Here is a 22134-nt window from a genome sequence, read left to right on the forward strand (position 1 = left end):
GTTAGAAAAAGAGGTGAGACCACTCAGTAAACAAGTAGGAGAACACCAGACCTACCTTTCTATGATTGAATTACGGAACAGGGAGACTAATTTAAGGATAAGGTCGGTCCCAGAAGTGGAAGAAGACAACTTAGCTGAGTTTCTGACCAAAATATTTTCCAAGTTCTGGAACTTAGAGGAAAAAGACTTCAAAATTGTATCAGCTTTCAGGCTTGGAAGACTCATAAAGAAAGACAAACCCAGAGACTGTTTGATAACATTGAGATCGAAGGAGGAAAGGGATAAGATTCTGGGTCTGCACTAGGGAAAGTCACTGGACATTTTGGACAAAAGAATTCAAATTTACAAGGACATTCCTAAACAACTCTTGGATCTTAGATCTGAGTATTTGGAGCTAGCAAGACTGTTGAGGAGTAACTCAATCATCTTTAGGTGGGACTTCCCTCAAGGACTATCTTTTACTTTCAGAGGGAAGAAGATTAAAATTAGAACATTGGAAGATAGAGATAAATTTCTAAACGTGTACGGAGAGGACCTTCAAAAAGGACTTGAATTACCCTCAGGGCCTGGAGCACCAGAGGCACCGGCGAACAAGGTACCACCCCCAGAAAAATAACCAGATTTATTCAGGATGTCTCTGCAACTGTTGAGTTGGAACATAAATGGCTGTAATATTCCGGAAAAAAGGAGGAAAATTTTTCATATATTAAAAAAGGAACAATTGGACATTATTTGCCTACAAGAAACACATGTGACTAGGCTCCATAGAAAAGTGTTAATAAACAAAAGACTCGGTCAGGAATTTATATCCTCAGACACAGTAAAGAAGAGAGGCGTGGTGATTTATGCAAAAGAGAGCCTGTCACCTAAATTTCTATTTAAAGATGAACATGGAAGAATTTTGGCAATCGAAATACAACACCAAGGAGAGAAGATTCTGCTATTAGGAATTTATGCACCAAATGAAGGAAAATCGGAATTTTATAAGAAGTTGCATGAGACTATGCTGGAGTATCTGGACTATGACAACATCATTATGATGGGAGACATGAATGGAGTCGTATCAACTTACATGGATAAGTCACAAAGCCAAAATGTTACGAAAGATGGCAGACTACCAAAGACCTTTTTTGAAATGACAGACAATATGGACTGGATTGACATTTGGAGAACGAAGAACCCCTTGGGAAAAGAAGGAACATTCTTCTCTGAAGCCCAGCTGACTTGGACAAGATTCGACCAAATATGGATAACTAGAGGTCTGGCACCCAAGGTCAGGAAAGTGGAAATCTGCCCAAAGACCTGCTCCGACCATAATGCACTGAAAATGGACATGACACTATTACCAACCGGTTCCTTTAGATGGAAGATGAATGACAATTTGTTTAGAGATCAGGAGATTATTAAGAAGGCCCAAAAAGTTTTGAAGGACTACTTTGAGATAAACATGAGCACTACGGTGGAAAAAAGAATCATTTGGGACGCAAGCAAAGCCGTGATGAGGGGGTTCTTGATACAACAGAATGCTGTAAAGAAAAGAACACAAAATGAGAGGAAAGACAAGATCTTGGAGAAAATTAAAGAGTTAGAGAAGAAGTTAAGATCGAATCCGAAGTCACAGCCGATTCTGAGAGAAATTAAACTCCATCAGGCACAATATTCTAAACTGATGAACCAGGAAATAGAATGGAAGATCAAACTAATGAAACAAAAAACTTTTGAATCAGCAAATAAATGTGGGAAACTGCTGGCTTGGCAGTTGAAGAAGAGACAAAAGTTAAATGTAGTCACAAATTTGGAAATTGAAGGAAGAAACATTCAGAACCCCGTGGAGATTAGAAAGTGTTTTCAGAAATATTTCAAAAAATTATATACTCAAGGGCCGCAGAATGAGGCTGAGATTAAACAATTTTTGGAAAAAAATGGACTTAAAAAACTTTCACAAGAAAATAGATCACTCCTGAACAGCAAAATAACACGACAAGAGATTGAACAAGCCATTCAGAACATGAAATTGGGCAAATCTCCAGGGCCAGACGGCCTGACCTCCAAGTATTATAAGACATTAAAAGATTATTTGATACAACCATTGATGGAGGTCAGTAACGAAATTATGGAGGGAAAGAAGGCGCCGGAATCGTGGAAGGAAGCTTTCATCACATTGATACCAAAATCGGAAATTGAGAAGACACAACTCAAGAACTATCGTCCCATCTCCCTTTTAAATGTGGATTACAAAATATTCGCAGATATTTTGGCAAGCAGACTTAAAAGAGTTTTAAATGAAGTAATTCATAAAGATCAGGCAGGCTTTCTCCCAGGTAGACATATGTTTGCCAACACAAGGAACATCATTGACATTTTGGAACTTTGGCAGACAAACATAAATACAAAAGCAGTGTTAATTTTTATAGATGCGGAGAAGGCCTTTGATAATATCTCTTGGAAATTTATGAAGGGAAATTTAAAAGAAATGGGAGTGGGACGGGGTTTTGAGAATGGGATTGATGCAATATACTCAGAACAGAAGGCAAAACTGATAGTTAACAATGTGGTTACAGAAGAGTTTAAAATTGAAAAAGGTACACGACAAGGCTGCCCGATTTCCCCTCTGTTATTTATTTCGGTTCTGGAGGTGCTCTTGAATAGGATTAGAGGGGACCGGTTGGTGCAAGGGATTCAGGTCGGAGCGAAACAATATAAACTTAAAGCTTTTGCAGATGACCTAGTCTTGACTTTGCAGGAGCCAGAATCTAGTACAAAAAGAGTATTACAATTGATTCAAGACTTTGGTCGGGTGGCGGGATTTAAACTAAATAAACAGAAAACTAAGGTGTTGGGGAAAAACTTGACAGATACAGAGTCAGAACGGTTTCAGAGAGAAACAGAACTAACTGTGGTTAAAAAAGTAAAGTACCTAGGGGTAAACATAACAGCAAAAAATCTGAGTCTATTTAAGGATAATTATGAAAAATGTTGGTCTGAAATTAAGAGAGACTTGGACAGTTGGACAAAATTGAAGCTTTCTTTGTTAGGCCGAATTGCTGCTATTAAGATGAATGTATTGCCAAAGATGTTGTTTTTGTTTCAAACATTGCAAATTGTGGACAAGACGGAGTGTTTCCGGAAGTGGCAGAGAGATATCTCTAAATTTGTCTGGCAGGGCAAAAAGCCCAGAATTAAGTTTAAGATATTAACTGACGCGAAAGAAAGAGGGGGCTTCGCCCTGCCAGACTTAAAACTGTACTATGAAGCCGCAGCTTTCTGCTGGCTAAAAGACTGGCTACTTCTTGAAGACACTGATGTGTTGGACTTGGAAGGTTTTAACAATGCTTTTGGCTGGCATGCATACTTATGGTATGACAAAGTTAAGATCAATAAGGCCTTTAAGAACCATATTGTCAGGAAAGCAGTATTCAATGTCTGGACAAAATACAAAGACTTATTGGAAAACAAAACTCCGAGGTGGCTGTCCCCTCTGGAAGCCAAGGCCCGGAAAAGACCCAATATGGAGGCCAAATGGCCAAAATATTGGGAAATATTAGAAAAAGACGGTGACAATTGGAAATTGCAGAGTTTGGAGAAAATGGAGGGTAAAGTGCGAGACTGGTTACATTATGCCCAGATTAAAGAAGTTTTTAAAAATGACAAAAAACTAGGGTTCCAGGTGGAGAAATCGAAGTTGGAGACAGAATTGTTAGAACCAAAGACTAAGGTATTATCAAGAATGTATAACTTGCTGTTAAAATGGAACACACAAGACGAAATGGTTAAATCTGCTATGATAAAGTGGGCACAGGATATTGGGCATAACATTATGTTTGAGGACTGGGAAAGGTTGTGGACCACTGGGCTGAACTTCACTGCATGTAATGCTTTGAAGGAAAATGTAATGAAAATGATATATAGATGGTACATGACCCCAGTTAAACTTGCCAAAATATACCATTCGTCTGATAATAAATGCTGGAAATGTAAAGAAAATGAAGGAACATTCTTTCACCTCTGGTGGACTTGCCCTAAAGTGAAGGCCTTCTGGGAAATGATATATAATGAGTTGAAAAAGGTATTTAAGTATACCTTCACTAAGAAACCAGAGGCCTTCCTCCTGGGTATTGTCGGCCAGAAGGTGTTAAAGAAGGACCGAACATTTTTTATGTACGCAACAACAGCAGCAAGGATACTCATTGCTAAGAATTGGAAGACTCAAGATCTACCCACACTGGAAGAATGGCAGATGCAGCTGATAGACTATATGCAACTGGCAGAGATGACCGGCAGAATCCAAGACCTGGGAGAAGAAAGGATTGAAGAAGATTGGAAGAAATTTAAAATTTATTTACAAAAATATTGTAACTTGATTGAATGTTAAGAAGGATGCTTGATCATAAATAATTGGCCACCACTAAACTAGATTGGAATTTGATGATAAGTGAGATTAAGGAAAAGACAAACTCTTTGGGAGAACTACTAGATTATATTTAAACGAGTGGATATAAGATTGCAAACAAGATGATAATTTGCTTGAAAAAACTTTTTAACAATGTAAGTGGGAGCAGGAGACGTGAGGAAGTCTAAACAAGTTATGAAATTTTGTTATGATATAAGCAATGTTGTTTGTTACTTATGCTTTTCTTTTACAAAAACCTTAATAAATATTTATATATATAAAAAAAGTATTGAATTGCTAGCTATCTTTGAAGGAGCTCCACAAGCACAGAAGACACTTTGTTGCTGTCAAAAAGGCTTATTTGCACACATGGACTGATTTAGTGAAGCTATGTGAATGTTGATGCACTCCCATTCTCTTTTGCATTCTCTGATGCATGTGCAAAGCCACTTCCTTTCTGGAAGATCCTGATCTTGTGTAATTTAGGATTGTGCCAGTTGACTATATATAGGTGAAACAGATTACCACTTACTACATGAGTGTCATGAAGCATGTCCTGCTTCATAGCTTCAATCATGGGGAGAGCTGGTTCACAGTAGCCTTACAGTTGAGTTTAAGTCACCATATGGAATATCTCTACACAGGGACTGAGAAATAGGCATCATAGCAAAAGGTGGTTTGAAGAGTCATAAAAGCACTAGGCTATGATTATGTCTCAAATTTTGTGGGAAGGACTGCAGCTTTGTGGTAGAGTGCACACTTTATTTGCAAATGGTGCAGGTTCAATCCTTGGGGTAAGACTCCTGCCTGAAACCTTGGAAAGCCACTATCAGTGACCGTCAATGATACTGAGCTAGATGGATCAATGGTCTGACATGAGATAAGGCAGCTTATGCTGTGTTCAATTTCATTGCACATAAATCCCATTACAACCAAGGGGACTTCAATATGCATAACTGACTGAAGAATAGGAAAGCATATATTCTAAGGGGAGTTAATGTTAAACATGACTTGCTCAGTGAAAAGGCAAAATGTTACTCATCCAATATAGCATATTGCTGTTGCTAATTTAATTTCTGGCTTTGTAACACAGTTACAAGAGATTGATTCAGTTGATCAATCAATCAATCAATCAATCAGTCGGTCAGTCAGTCAATGTTTATTATGGCAAACAGACAGCATATTAAAGCAGAATTTCTGCATAATTCTCTACATAAGCAATAAAAACGATCAATATGGGATTTAACAATCAATATACTAATTGAATGTACTTGAAATATGTGTCCAGACAAATACAACATCATAAAAGTTTAAAAGAATAAGAGATTTAACTGGACTGAATAAGAGATTTAACTGAACCATATAACAATTTATGCAGCTGTGTAATCGTTTGCTTTCTGTGACTTATGACTATTGCACAAAATCTAGCTACATTTCTAGTAACATACGAATTCCAGTCAGACAAGAGGTAATTTAAATAGTATTTCTCTGACTTTCTAAATTTGGGGATGGTCAAATTTGTCAAATATTTGGTAAGTACTGGAGCCAATCTGTTTGTCCTGAGTGTGGGACAATCAGTTTGGGCTAAGTGGTTCTGAAGTTCAATATCCTTGGGTTAGGATATTGTTGATGGAAAAACCAAAAATGAATAATTTAGTATTTAACTGGAGTAAAAACAATCGGTCCATGTGTCCTTTTAGTCAGCAAGGAAGAGAGTCCTCTGTGCTTGTGGAGCTCCTTCAAAGATAGCTAGCAATTCTATACTATACTATGCTGATGCAAGACTTTAAAATGTAGGCAGTATCTGAGTTACACCATGAAGTGCAAATTGACATTAATAATAGTTAAGAAGAGAAACAGGGCAGTTTTGTACTACAGATTGTCTTATATTCATGATCAACAAATGCTGCAGCTAACATACCTTATTTATGATGCTCTCAAAGGCTTTCTGAAGTTTACTGTGAGTGGAAGAAAGTTTCCTGAAATCTCGATGTGCTTCTAAGATGGGAGTGACAATCTTGTAGACCTCATTCACAGTTTCACACAGTCCTCCCTTGCGTGAAGATATAAAATTAAAACTGGTGTCAAGTCTCTGATGACATAGACAGATTTTCAACAACAAGCTGACAGGGATTGCTTAACCCTTTTCACACCTACTATTTTTCTACTGTTGTTGCACCTTTTAACCCCATGGGAGTTCCAGATTCATGTTTATCCTTGCAACAAAGAAGCAGGCTGTCAGTTGCTGCCACACATGCACTCTGTTATAGTTTTGTCAGCCAGCTCAAACAATAAGATGAAGGCAAGGTAAAAGTGGCTAAATAAATGAATAAAAGTCCTCTCAAATCTTGACACAAGCATGGCCCTAGAGCATAGCTTTCCAAACTTTTCATGCTGGTGACACATTTTTTAGACATGAAACATTTTGTGACAAGGTAATTCAGTTTTACTAGCAAACCAGAGGTTAAACTAATCCCTTTCCAGTTTTTTCCTAGGGGACACACAGATCCCTAAACATTTTATGAATCTTTGTACTTTTGTCCATTTACTGTATTTATTTCCCCCGATTTGAACTATAAAATGGTGATTTTCTTGAGTCAAAATGAGAGTACCCCCAAACATTTTTTAATAAAAAAAAAGCACTAGTGGGGAGTGTGTGAGGAGAACCAGAGCTTACAGGGTTAACAGCTCATGGAGTGACGTCCTGTCCCTCAGGGTTTCTGCTTGTTTTACTTTCGGGGATGTCTTCTCGCTTTCCTGGACTGCTGATTTATTATGCCGCTGCAAATAAAGCTTCTTAGATCAGAAAGAAGCTGCGTACGGAGTGTTATTCTGTATGCCTGAGATTCCTCCATACAGGTTACACCGCTGATCGCTATACTCTGGTAGAAGCCGGGAGAAGCACTGAGACGCAGTGGAAGCGTGCCAGATGTTCAATTTCACAGAGTGTTTATATGACACACTTACACACAGCAGCCAACACACTAACATGTTCCACAGTTTGGAAAGCTCTGCCTTAGAATATAATACTACTCACAGTGTTAAAAAGCTCTGCAGCTTGTTCCAGCAGTCCCACCAAACCATTCTCTGAGAAATACCTTCCAGAGCACACTCCATCTTCATCTGGAGACAGAACATCATCAGAAACAGCAGACTCCTCAAGCACATTGGAGGAAATATTCTAAAAGACAGAACAATTGTGTGGTTCCAAGCTATTCAACCCTTTGCTTCTGCTATTGAAGCCTAGCTGAGCGGAGTGGTCAGTACAGTTTCTGGCCATGCCCTCATTTCATGGTGGTTGTTCTCTGCAGTCCCTCTGGGGGAAGTAGTTCAGGCAGTGAGGAGGGAGAAAATGAGTGTCAGGGAACTGCCATCGGAGACTCAGGTGGTGGAAGGGCTCAAGGAGGCTAGGAGACCTTCGGATGCGGAGGAAGGAACCAGTAGGGGGAGAGGGAGAGTTCCGGCAGAAACACAATCGGAGGAATGGCTCCAAGATGTTTCCAGTGAGAACAGCGGGGAGGGCTCAGGACCTCCGCTGGGGACGCCCACTCCGCGCAGGAAACTGTCACGCAGAGAATCCAGAAGGAGAGTTTCCGTCAAGGAACTCTTATGTTGGCGTAAATTCCGGAAGCGCCCACTGACGGATTCTGCCAGCGATTGAGGTAGCCATGCACCCATGGCTCCGTGGACTGGGAGAGTTTAGGAACTGATGGCAAAGCTTGGAGGGCTTAAACGCTTACGCACGAGCAGCCCCCTTTTCCCATTACAATGAGGCATGAACCCTCCTGAAACTTTCCGAGGTGCTAAGGCACCCACTGAGTTGTGTAATCCCATGTCTCCTACTTCAGGAGGCAGAATGGGAGTGACCTGGGAGCGAGCCTCTGCCAAGGAACGAGCCTCCTTAATTTGACTAAGGTTCCTCCGTAATTTGACTAATTTGTTAACTCATGAGGCGCTCTTGATGCAAGATATGCAAGCAGTCTGTGCTGAAAGAATCAGGGCTTTTGAAGGTATTTGAATGGTATTTGAGAGCTTTGAATATCCCTGCAACAGCCAAGACCAGAGAAAGAAGAGGGAAGGATGCTTTATGTTTTCTTATGATTATTGGATGCAGTTTTCTTTCCCACTGCCCTCCACTGCACAATGGAATGAGACATGTGTAGTCATTTGTTTCTTGGAAGAAGAAGAAGGGGAGGTAGACCTTTGATTTATGTCTTACAAGGAATTTAATATGGTTTTACTACGTTTATCCCCCCCACCTCAACTCAGGAGTGAACAGATGAAATTTATGACTACTTTCCGATGGGGCGGACTGCTGAGGAGAGGCTGAATTTGAGAGAGAATGGATGCGTTTTGTACTGGGGGAGAAGGCATAGTAGTGTGGGATCCAATGGCTGAAAGAAAAGTTCTGGAAGATTCGCCCTCCAAAATGTTTGACTGTGGTCTGATCACTGATCACTCCTTCAGGGTCAAATTCCACCTTGATGATAAGACATTTGTCTTATCATTGAGATGGAATTTGACCTTGAAGGAGCACACAGATAAAACAGACACTGCAATATAACACTCAACTAGGTAAAGATTTATGAATAGAACAAAGAGCGAGAGGACTTAAGTTGGAATAAGACACCAAAGTCTAGAAACAAAGATTAATGGAAACACATATGTTGTTATGGATTATATATATACTTAGGTTTAATTGGGCCATTTGTTGTTTGCAGGGCTGTAAAGGGGCAGATGAATTAATAATATTGGCAAGTGTGAAGTAATGTCAACTAGAGACTAAGTGAGAACTGATGGAGCAGTGGGGGTACATCTTGGACATATCCTGTATCGAGAGCAGGAAACCATTTTTCAAGAAACTGTATTAAATTGAATTAATTTGGTCTGATTTGTAATTCGGAAAATAAATAAAAATAATTGGCAAAAAAGAGTGGTCAGTACCTGTGTGGCCCATCTACCACAATCAGGACATTACATTTATCAATCTGGTACCTTATAGATATTTTGGACTGCAATTCCCACCATCCACAGCTAACAAGGCAATGGTCAGGGATGATGGGAGTTGTCATTCAACAAAAACAAGTGGAGGGCACCAGGGGAACGCTCACTTACACAAATAACAATTGTCTGTTTTTACCTGAAAGCTGACACTGCCAACTGGCAGGTAACTGTGATCTTCCAGCATGCTCAGGTATTCAGCAACAAGAGCAGCAGCATGAACTAGACACATGGCAGCCTCTGTGTAACATTTTTTCTTAGCATGCTTCTCTGCCATGTTTTGGAGCCAGGTCAACCTTAAGTCAGGTGATGTCTGATATCCTTTGGCAATTCTAATAACAGAGCATAAAAGATGTATCTTTCATTTGTCTTGAGGTTAAATTAAAAGCAATTCCTTTTCTTTTGTGGAGATGCCACATCATTTGCTAGGTTTTAATTCTTACAGAGAATTGTGGATTTGAAGATAGCAGAAGCCTAACTAAATATTCTCTACAGCAAGATTTACCAAACTTGGTTCTCCAGCTGTTTTTGGTCCACAACTCCCTCCATCCCTAGCTAGCAGGACCAGTGGTCAGGGATGATGGCAATTGTAGTCTAAAAACAGCTGGAGACTCAAGTTTGGGATGTTGTTGTTGTTTAGTCGTGCCCAACTCTTCGTGACCCCATGGACCAAAGGACACCAGGCACTCCTGTCTTCAAGTTTGGGATACTCTGCTCTATACCATTGTAAATACTTCATTTGTTCCACCAAACCTGGCATTACTTTTACCAATAAATGACTCTGACACTACAGAATTCCTTTCCAAGCACCTCCTTTCTAATACTTTCCATAATATTCTCTCTTTGTTCTCTTTAGATAGATTAGGAAAGAAAAATTATAAAAAATATTTTCAGACCTGCTAATATTGAGTTATTGTCAATGTGTAACATCCCAGGCAAAAACTGACTGAGTAGAAACGCTGCTAGAGAACCTATGCGGTGAATACAGAATGATCCAAGCTACACTGTGTATGCACATGCACATCTCTCTGGTCCTACCATCCCATTTTCAGAACAAGAGGGGAACAAGCAGATCACCAAGTGGGGTGTAACTGCACGGTTGCCGTTCACAGAAAAGTGGTCCCACATCTGTAGGGTAACATTTAAAGGAATCTTGATATTATTCACAGTATTCACAGTAAAGGGACTACGAGAAGGCACACACCAACACAAAGCTTGGCCCCATCATGTTGACTTTCTCACTAACAAAATATCTGGGTCAAAATGTTTATCTACACTATTAACCCAGGATTTCATTCCCCATGGAATCTGATAACCACCATTTTCTAAATGGGCATAGAGATATTGTATAGAGAATTCCCAGGACTGTTTGTCAGAAGCCAAGGTACTGATAACTGATATAAATCTGTCATTGATGTATGCCCTTAATTGTACAGCAGATACTTTGGTTTTGACAAATTTAAATCTGAAAGGTTCTGCATCATTCATCGTAAATTGCTCAAGAGAAATATTAGTGAGCTCAACCTGTACATAAGATCCATGAGCATCTCTGGATCTTCCTGAAACTCTCGCATTTTCACTGTGTCTGACAATATGCTGTTCAGATTATACAACAGCTCTTCCACCTAAGCAAACAAACAAGTCCAACATTAAAATGAACAAATTACTGATGTGCAAAGAAATATAATATTTTTTTATAATGAATATTTGAAAAATCATATTTATGATGGAATTTTATTTTGAATATTTGTTTATTGCAGGGGTAGTCAACCTTTTATACCTACCACCCACTAATGCATCTTTCTTGATGGTAAAATTTCCTTACCGCCCACCAGTGCTCTGTGGAAGGAAGATTCAGCTTGTGCCATAGGCTAGGTGCCCTACCGCCCACCTAGAATCCTGAAATGCCCACTTTTGGGTGGTAGGGACCAGGTTGACAACCCCTGGTTTATTGCATTATCATACCTTTCCCCCAATTTTATCCTCACAACAACACTATGAGGCAGTCAAAACAAAATAAAACAAATAAGATAAAAAATTAAAAAATTCCTTCCAGTAGCACTTTAGAGCCCAACTAAGTTAGTTATTGGTATGAGCTTTCATGTGCATGCATACTTCTTCAGATACCTATGAGGCAGGTTAGGCTGAGAGATTGTGGCTCAAGGCTCAAGGTCACCCAATGACTTTCATAGCTGAGCAGGAATTTTAACCCTGTTCTCCCAGGTCTTTGTCCAACACTCTAACCATGGCAGTACATTACACTACACTGGCTCTCTTTGTTGTATTAATCTACAAAAATGGCATATCGTAATATTTTTTCTGAAGTGTTCAATTTGTGACAATTATGAAAATTGGGGAGTGGGCAACAACTAGATAATGTGGTAGACCTGCAAGTAAACACAACTACCATCCTTAAGGTTGCAGAACTGAATGATTCACTACACCAAGGATGTCAGAAAGCAAAGACTCAGCAAAGTTAATGCCATTATCCATCAGAGCCTTTTGCCAGCAATTCCACAACTAGATTCTGGTTGGGTAGATCTTTCAATGTTCAGTGCTGGTTCTTTGCTCTCCTCCTTACCATTGTTGCCACCCTGCCTCTCCCTCTGAGACAATCCACAGAGGATGAGACATGCAGAGTTTTCAAGGACTTCTGGTTTGGCTGTGTCCCGAAACAGATCACTCGGAGATGAGCGCCATTGTGGGGGGGGGGTGCTGGGGTGACGCGAGGGCAAAACACACCCCAAAGAGGGTGTCTTGAGCCCAAAAGAGAAAGCAGCGATGGCGCAAAAAGGCACAAAGGGTTGGCAGTGAGCCTACATTGGGAGCATGGGTCTTGGTAGGTTGCCAGAGAATGTTGACCTCTGATAATGGGTCCTGCTTCTTCTCCCTTGGGCTGGGAGCAAGATCAGCTTTCCTTCCATCCGTCCTCTCTCACATGAATGCCAGCTGATTTTTGTGAGCATACAAATAATTAACTTTTGTCCAGTAACCTACTCAAATTTTGCACTAAAGTAGCAAAATGCCTTACCTGTGGTGGGAAGAGAGTTGGCTGCATGTCTACATCTTCCTCTGCATATGCCAAAATAGTTCGTAAAGACTTTCTGAGATACTCCTCGTTAAAATCTGATGCTTTACCAACCAGAGAAGCCAATGACATTGTCACTTGCATTTTGACTCTTGCAAAGTTCTTTTAAAAAACAGAAAAAGGAGTGTCAGATTGTACAAATGAAATGTACTGATTTTCCGTTAGCTGGTTTTTGTTTGCATGAAATTTAAACCTCCCTTTGGCTTAGACAGAATTTGTTATAAAGTTGCCTCTGTGCCTTCTGAGACAAGGGGTGCCTCACCCAGGGGTTCAGAACCTGTGGTCCTCCAGATGTTGCTGGACTAGCCCTAGAGATCATGGCCTCTAGTGAGGGAAGATTGGAATTGGAGTCCAATGGAAGGTCACCCTGTATGGTGACCTGTGCCAGGAAAGTGACAAGGGCAGTGCAACCGTATTGATTCTCCATCTTTGGCTTAGACAGAATTTGTTATAATTGATTAAGTAAGCCCCCACTAAAATAAATGGGATTTCCTTCCAAATAATCATGGCATTATGAAAGCTACTCTTAGTTCATTTTGTGGAACAAATAAAATTCAGTTTCATAGGCACTGGGAATCTCACTAATTCTTTTTTAAAGTTTTTATTTATTTTCATGGTACAGAAGATAAATTTTGTGAAAACAAACAATATAACTTGTCCTGATGAAATTACAGACTTTTATCATGCCATGTGTTAAAGTTTCATTTGATTACTCTAAGAGTCTGAACAATTTATGTATTCAATAAATGTTTGTTATATGTTATAAAAAGATTGTGGATTGTGTTTGCCCTTTGCTGCTCTCACCTGGCATGCTATCCTCCTGCCTAATTACCTCCTCCTCTCCCCCTCTGTCAGCAATGGGATGCAGCTGACACTCTCCTATCTTCTTTCAATTACAGGTTCCAGTTTACTCTTAACGGTTTGCATGCATACTGTTTTTAATGTATCATATAGTTCCATATTATGGGATTCAGAGTTACAAATCCTGTACCTGAAGGCCAAAAAACTTGGGCCAGTGCAGCTTCATCATATATGGTATCCCTCAAACTGCATAGAGCTGCACAGGCCATTTTCGGCTAGGAGGAAATAACTTCTACTAATATAAAGTAATTATATCAGGCAAACAGACAATGAAGTAGAATATACAGTGGTAACTTGGGTTAAGAACTTAATTCATTCCGGAGGTCTGTTTTTAACCTGAAACTGTTCTTAACCTGAAGCACCACTTTAGCTAATGGGGCCTCCTGCTGCTGCTGCACCGCCACTGCGGTGTTCTCATCCTGAAGCAAAGTTCTTAACCCGAGGTACTATTTCTGGGTTAGTGGAGTCTATAACCTGAAGCGTATGTAATGTGAGGTACCACTGTAATGTAATTATTCTGTGGGAAAACAAAATAAATGCAAACACTGAATCTGTGATTTAGGCTGTGAGTATCTAAAGAAGTATCTTACACTTATGCAGCTGAAGCTGTATCTCATAAGGAGGTAAAGAGTAGCACACGCTTGAATCCGAGTGGTATCCATGCTGCTGCTGCAGTGCTGAAGGAGTCTTTGACACAGGTCAGCACACTGCTCCACTTCCTCTTCAAAGAACAACTCTCCAAACTAAAGGAAGCAGAAGAAAAGACTGTAAGATGGTGTCATCATAAGAGCTTTAAAATGACCAGGTAGTAGCGAGAGGATTTTTTAAAAAGTTGCCTCTGTGCCTTCTGAGACAAGGGGTGCCTCACCCAGGGGTTCAGAACCTGTGGTCCTCCAGATGTTGCTGGACTAGCCCTAGAGACCAGCCCTAAAGACCATGGCCTTTAGTGAGGGAAGATTGGGATTGGAGTCACCATACATCATCATTCCTGTGCCAGGAAAGTGACAAGGGCAGTACTGATTCTCCATCTCTTCTGAAAGAAGTTCAGAGTCACAACAAGGGAGAGGACCCTTTTAGAGGCAGCCCTTCATTTAAAGAATGTTCTCCTCATAGATGAATCATAGAATCATAGAGTTGGAAGAGACTACAAGGGCCATTGAGTCCAACCCCCTAATGCTTGCCTGACACCATCTTTGATATCATTTAAGAACAAAGCAAAAACTTTTCTGTATCAGAAGATGTTTGAATGCTGATGTTATTACTCTTGGGAATGGCTGCAGTACTTAGTTTATTTTGTGATAATCATGTCATGGTTGTGGAAGATTTTGGTGTATGATGGTTTTGATGGCTTCACCAAATTCACTACTTAATCAATTTAACTTTATATTTAATGTATTTTTTTATAAAAAAGGAAAATTACATTAAATATCAAGTTAAATTAATTAACATTTTTTGTATTGCTCATTGCCTTGAGATGTCAAGATAAGGCAATTCATAAATTTTATTAGATCTAATCTAATGATATAGGAACATCAAGTCAGCAGTTTTGAATTCTTCATGTTCTGCAGCAGCAAGAAGAATTCATCAGTCCAGATTATGGTTCCAAAGAGGCACCACAACAACAGACGCTGTACAAACACAGCACACATCAGATATAACCCCCTTGGCCAGGCTTTTCTACTGAAATGCATTATATATAATGCACAGCAAGATGCTGTGACAAGCTGGAAGCTTGAGAAGGGAGGAGGAGCTACTCCTTATACTTCTTTCTTCTTCTAAGAGATGTGTTGCATGTTGTGAGTTTTAACTACATGCATGACATTCTGAAAAAAATGTTTTTAATTACAGAACAGTTTCATAAATACAATAAAACAAAAAATGATTCTGATAAGCTGGCATGTGGGAGAGCTCAGCTGGCACAGCATGCGACTCTCAATCTCAGGGTCATGGGCTTGAGCCCCACACTGGGCAAATGATTCCTGCATTGCAGGGAGTTAGACCACATAGTCCTCATGGTCCCTTCCAACTCTACTGTTCTATCACAAAGAAGACAGGTAAGAATGAACGTTTGTACAATAGGAACACCCTCCATCCCTTACTGCTGTAAACTGGCAAGACAATATCAGATATTCTGTTTGCTTATTTCTCTGGCTATCCTAACATTGCTGAAATTCTTTGGATTTCATTGTCAAAGGAAAATGAACTATGCATACCTATGGTGCATGGTTAACAATTTACAATGGTAGCATAAAGCACAGTGTCAAGTCATTTTGTCTAGAAGACAGATTTCTTCAATGGTACAGTAATTTTAATTGCAAGAGAGATTGGACAGATAACATGAAATAAGAGCTTAATCATGAATTTCAAAACAACTAATGGCACTGCTCTGTAACTTGTTTACCAAGTCACATTTCAGGCAACACTGGCTCTTATTTAGAAAGACTATCCTGAGATTTTACGTTTACATTTACACCTATACAATATATTTCTTAAGAACCACCCTGATGGATCAGACCAAAGGCCAACTACTCTTAGATCTTTCCTACAGGGGCCAATGAGATGCCTCCAGCAAGTTCTCAAGCAGGGCACGAGGGCAAGAGGCCATCTCATACTGTTTTGCCAACCCAACTGGTACGTAGAAATATGTTGCCTCTGATTCTGGAGGTCGCATATAGCCATCACAGTCATCAACAGCTGAATCTGGTGGCACTATGTGAATATGTGCTTCCTTTGGTCTGTCCTGAACCTCCCGCTATTCAGTTTCACTGGATGACAACATTTCCTAGTATTATTCTCTATCACAGATACTTTTATAAGTCTTTAACATGTCCCTCCTTCCTCTTCTTTTCCCTAAGCTAAGAAGGTTGTATCCTTTCCACAAAGCTGAGCTGCTCCACCCAATGACCTTTTTCTACAACACTGGGTATGTACAATTTCTTCAGAGGTTTATTTCTAACAATAAAACATTTGCAGGATGGTAAATGTAGCTAATGAGGTCTGTCTCCTGAACTTCACCTTGATGACAACTAAGCAAGCCATTACATAAAATGTTGCCCAGGTTTGTATTCTGGTTTTTCTTTCTTTCTGAGGATGGATCACAAGGCCTGTCTTTCTCTGCTATTTTAAAATTTAAAGAAATCTAAGTAATAACCCATCAATCTTATTCTATCTCATTTTCTGCCATGTGTACCACCAGCAACTCAAACTCTGGAAACAGAAGTCTCCACTCACTGAGTTATCAAATGCATGTACAATTTTGCGAAATGTTACCTTGAGGGCTCTTGCACAGGGATAACAGTGCAATGTTTTGAGGGGATCACAATAATGATCCCCTTCAATAACTTCAATAATGTGCCCTTCAGGATCCTAACAAAGAACCTGATAACATAAGTAAGCCAAGTACTTACCTTGACAATTAATGCTCGGAGAGTAGCAAAGCAATGAGTCAAGTAGGTTGTGCTCTGATCACAGGTCAAAGAATTTACAAGGACTTTCAACACACCTCCCAAGACATTATCTCTGCAATCCATAGCTGAAGTCGCCTACATCACAGAAGAGGATTCTTAAAAAACAGAGTTTATGCTATACTAGTGCCAGTCTTGACACAATAAGATAGCCCTAAGCAATAGACAGAAATTACCTTGATGCTTTTCACGGTAGAGGGGAGAAGGCATATAGCTACAAAAGATTTGTTAAGAGTGTATTCACGTACAGGGTTTTTCAAGCATTACATTCAATGAGTGTAATGATCTAAGACCCAGAAGTCAATGGGACTTGAGGAGACCTGTGTAGTACTCTCTGTGCACTCTCCTGAACAGCAAACTGAAAGATGCAATTTCATATTATCTGAAAGTATAGGGTGGTAGGAATAGCATGAAAACAATTTACTCTTAACAATTGGGCAATAAGCAAAGAATCATTTTTAAAATTTTGACATATAGCAATTAAATATACCATGTACTACAACAAAAACAGAGGCAGAAAGAAAGCCTCCCTTTCCAAGGGTAGAGGAATTTGTATGCAGCCAGTTTCTCACCTGGATGATGTTCTCTTGCATGTCTAGGATAATCAGATTAGCTTCTGTGGCTAGGTTCCCACTAACCAACACTTCTTGGTCAATCTCAGCTTTTGTTCTAGGAGCATGACAAATCAAGTTACCAAATTAATTCATTAATCAAATTGCCTCTTACTTTAGCGTACTAGGCTTTAGAAACAGGACCTACACTAACCCTGAACCTGCAATGCTGGGTCTACTTTTAGTTTATCATCAGAAATATTTATCTTCTTTGTTTCTCTTTTATTCGGCTCAGATGCTGTGATCCATGGTTAAACAAGTTTAACAGAATTAGTTAAACCCTTTCATTAGAAGGATTGAGGCAGCTGCATTTGGTGGTAGATGCTAGTGACACAGACATGGTGGAAGACAATTTGGTGTATGCCAGCCTGTCCAGCACCCCTTAAATTTGCTGCCATTAGGTACATGACATGGGTGGGATATTGTAAGGCTTGGGTCTCTCCCACACAAACGAGATGGCTCTGGCAGTTAATTATTTCAGATTTATTGGCACTTTTTAAAAAAACAATAATTTTAATGAAGTTTTCCATTTTAAGAATCCAATCAAATCACATTAAACATTCCAAATTATACAAATACATATCATAAAGTCCAAATATTTTGCCAAATTATAATTTTTTGTTGGGGGTTCCCATGCTTTGAGGTCAGTGGGGTCCAATCATCTCATATTTCTACTGCTTTAAGTGTCCACAAGTCCCTTCTTTAAATCTTCTTGTTATTATCCTTCTTCTTTAATAGCCTCTGAGTTCCTTCCACAGGCGAGCTGAAACGACCATTATTATACCTCCGTGTGAACTTTGTGATGACTATCCCTCCATTTTTTTTGCAGCTGGTAAGTCTTTTGTTTGCAGTATATCCTTGCGCACTGGTATTTATGCCGAATCCATCCGAAAGTTCTTCTCGGCAGGCGCCATCTTTTCTCAGTTCCGATGAAATAAGAGTCTAGGCGTTTGCTCGTTAATTTTCTCAGAAAAGTTGCACCAAACATTAGTCTTTCCAGGGGAGGTTTGCCAAATCGAACTTGAAATATAGATATAACAACAAAGTAAAAGCTCGCCTCCCCCTATGACTATCAATCTCTGCAACATTGTCTGTCTCATAATGACGGATCCCGATTAAATAGTGCGTCACAAGAGAGTCTTTTTATCTTCTTCCAAATATTTCGAAAAACAAAGGCTTTAGTTAATATTTTTATTTCCACAGAGTTTATTTTCCAATCTCACTTGCTATAGGTAGTATGACGGTTCTTCTGGGGGGTGGGGATTTGTTAGGTAGAAGAAGAAAAAACTTTTATACCCCTTTCTTTCCGTTCTGTTTCAACATACTGGTTTAAGATGTTGTTCTCTGATGTTATCTTCTTTCCAATCCATCACTCTTCGCGTCTCAGTGGCTGGCTTAATTAGCAGATAAAGTACCCCTTCTTTCCTTGAAGCATGTCAAATAAATCTTATATCCAATCTTTTATCTTAAGAAATGGAACTTGGAGCGCTCCCAGAGACAGTGTCCAGGAGATCCGAGCTCGCTCGAGGGCTTTCCATCCAGTGCCCTCACCCCCTCCTTCTTTTCGAACTCAGGGGTGATTTATGGGCAGCCGCGGATGAGAATCTAGGGAGGCTGATTACTCCCATCTCAGCCTCTTAATTACCTTGTGTGAGCTGGAGAGAGGGTATTGTCGGCCATCTTCCAAGGCGCCCCTAGCGGAACCCGATTTATTGGCACTTTTAAAAGCTCTGGTTGGAGCTCTGCTAATTTCAGTTCCTCTGATGACCCAGTTGCCGGAACTAAGCTCCACCCCCTTTCCCCCCAACAGGAAAAATGCCACCTTCTCTTCTGGGTAGTTTCGCTTCTCATTTAATCTCTTTATTCTACGAGATCTGGGAGACTTTACTCCCCCTAAATCTGTGTCTGCATCACTATCTGAGCTCTGCAACTGTATTCCTGCTCTCTGTGTTTCTCCTTCCTCTGTGTGCACAAAGATCGAATTCCTTTTGCTAATTGCTTCCCCCTCTTCTCTTAGGAATTCTCTCTGTTCTTCCACTGTCTCTGTTTCTGTCCTGTCAGAGAGTCCCGTTCTCTTACAGATAGGGTGCCTTCTTGTCTGGATTTACGAAGCATGGTTATGATAACTCTGGTTTATCATGAAGTCTAAAATTGACAAACCACCTGAAAGGTGTGGGCCGAGAGAATGAAACACTGCAATACTGACAAGAGGTACCTCCACCATAGATTTATTTTTTTTTGGGGGGGGGGAGAAGCAAACAAGAAGCTCTAACAGTAAATTCTTCTAAATGTCTACTCAGAAATATCGTTCATTTACTTCAATGGAACTTACTACCAGGGCTGCAGTCTAAACCACTGTTGACACATATGTTAAGAACATAATAGCTATACAGCTATACAGTTCAGGATGCTTTAAGGATAGAGTTTTCTGCCTCGGTTCAGGAATGAAACTAGATGGCCACAGAGAGAAGCTGCAATAAAAATTCATTAAATTACTTACTTATCTAGCCTCTCATTTGCTTGCCGCCAGTGTGTCTGCTCTTTCCTCCATCGTAGGTTCTCATTAAATCCTGGGAATTTATCGTTCCCTACAAGGGCAACATACATAGAATCACACTGAAACTTTAATATCAATATTTCCCTACTGATATGAGTTCTGCAAGAGGCTACATCCATTGTGCTAGCAGTGAAGGAAAGGGTATCTTTTTACACGCAAACTAAAAGAGCACATTTGGTATGGAATTGTCGAAATACAACAGATGGGAACCATGTGCCCATGAGAACAATGGGGCTTAGAGCCAGGAAATAAAACCAACCTAGAAGCAAAACAGGACAGGGGTGATGCTGTGGTCTATACCACTGTGCCGCTGGGCTTGCCAATCAGAAGGTCGGTGGTGCAAATCCCAGCAACAGGGTGAGCTCCCATTGCTCGGTCCCAGCTCCTGCCAACCTAGCAGTTCGAAAGCACGCCAAAAAGTGCAAGTAGATAAATAGGTACCTGTCAGGTGCTGGTGTGGTTGCTCAAGAGCAAACAGGCAAGACTCCGACCTGTCTTTTCCAGGCTTTATTCTTAGTGTAAACTATTTACAGTGAAGAGTGTCATATGTTCATGTCTGGCTCAATCGCTAGCAGAATCTGGGAGTGGTCGGTCTTTGTACCTCCCCCAGCATAACAGTCATGTGACCCCAGCCTTCTCCGCCCCTCCCTGCGCCGAAACCTACTGCACAGAATGGGTGCTGGCAAAGGGGTACTTCCCTCCTCTCCGGTTTGCTCAGGCTCGGTGTTGAGGCTCTCCCTAGCATCCCCTGCTCCCTGTACCTCCTTTCCACTGGAGGCAGGGCTTTCCTCCTCGCCGGAGGAGGAACTGCTTTGCAAGATTTTCCGAGGTTCCCTGCCCTTCCACCTCCTGCCTCTGAGCTGATGGCAGTTTCCTGACAGTACCGCTCCGGCAGGAAGGTAAATGGTGTTTCCGTGCGTTGCTCTGGTTTCACCAGAAGCGACTCAGTCATGCTTGCCACATGACCCGGAAAAACTGTCTGTGGACAAACGCTGGCTCCCTCGGCCAGTAAAGCGAGATGAGCACCGCAACCCCAGAGTCGTTCGTGACTGGAGTTAACTGTCAGGGGTCCTTTACCTTTACGAAGCAAAATATTGGACAGAGGCAGACAAATGAATGAGGCCCAGAAGTCCAGACTTGGGTGAGGTACAGCAGGAGTAGCCAACATGGTGCTACCAGATGCTGGCACCTTCAATTGGCCTATACTGTAGTAAGGATCAAATTGGGGAGTTGAAACAATGATCAGAACAGCTTTCTGGTCACTTTCTAGAAACTCGAGGACGAAAGAAGAGGGAGAGCAGTACTAAGCAATCAAGAAGAAGCCAAACTAGTACAGTTACTTGCTTAAAGAAGTGATTTGCTTACAAAAGGCCTTGGAAAAGAAGAGTCAATGATAATCCACTTAGATGCAGTGCCTTGTCTACTGCTGACACTTTTCCCCTAGGCATTTTCAAGTATATAAGCACAGTTTATCCCATCTAGTTGTAGGAAGCTAAGTTTAACAACAACAACAACAACATATTATTATTATTATTATTATTATTATTATTATTATTAACATTCACCACCTTTACTGGTTCTGGTTTAAGAGGCAGAGCTCAACAGAAAGGGCTCTTGCTTCTCTTTGCTCTCAGCCACTTTAATTGCATAAGCCTAAAGTGCACTTGAATCCCTCCCACAAAAGTGTAACAATCCTCCAGGGCACCCTTAGAATAACAATAATAATAATAATAATAATAATAATAATAATAATAATTTATTATTTATACCCCGCCCATCTGGCTGAGTTTCCCCAGCCATTCTGGGCAGCTTCCAATCAAGTGTTAAAAACAATACAACATTAAATATTTAAAACTTCCCTAAACAGGGCTGCCTTCAGATTCTTTTAAAGATAAGACAGCTGTTTATTTCCTTCACATAGGAAGGAAGGGCGTTCCACAGGGTGGGCGCCACTACCGCGAAGGCCCTCTGTCTGGTTCCCTGTAACCTCACTTGTCGCAATGAGGGAACTGCCAGAAGGCCCTGGCGCTGGATCGCAGGCTGAACCATCGTTCAGGGTGTAGACGCTCCTTCAGTATAACACAATTTCTTAATTTTCTAACTCAGTCATTACTCTTTTTAAATATTTCTTCAGACATTTTTTGCTGTCAAAAGTTGTTATG

General features: G+C 40.5%; 1 protein-coding gene across 5 annotated transcripts in view; it reads right to left on the minus strand.

Annotated features, from left to right (window-relative positions):
- DOCK8 (dedicator of cytokinesis 8) overlaps window positions 1-22134 on the minus strand; it is a 156667-nt gene that overhangs the window by 16005 nt on the left and 118528 nt on the right. For all 5 annotated transcript variants that reach the window (XM_083701855.1, XM_083701853.1, XM_083701854.1 and 2 more), the window contains 9 exons: window positions 19916-20003; window positions 17377-17473; window positions 16748-16882; window positions 13931-14083; window positions 12423-12581; window positions 10916-11016; window positions 9531-9723; window positions 7428-7571; window positions 6312-6443 (listed from right to left, as the gene is read on the minus strand). In XM_083701855.1, coding sequence (XP_083557981.1) covers window positions 6312-6443; window positions 7428-7571; window positions 9531-9723; window positions 10916-11016; window positions 12423-12581; window positions 13931-14083; window positions 16748-16882; window positions 17377-17473; window positions 19916-20003 — 1202 coding nt within the window. The remainder of the gene's footprint in view (window positions 1-6311; window positions 6444-7427; window positions 7572-9530; window positions 9724-10915; window positions 11017-12422; window positions 12582-13930; window positions 14084-16747; window positions 16883-17376; window positions 17474-19915; window positions 20004-22134) is intronic.

The sequence above is a fragment of the Podarcis gaigeae genome, assembly GCF_964106915.1.
Source record: "Podarcis gaigeae genome assembly, chromosome: 11".
Classification (NCBI taxonomy): domain Eukaryota; kingdom Metazoa; phylum Chordata; class Lepidosauria; order Squamata; family Lacertidae; genus Podarcis; species Podarcis gaigeae.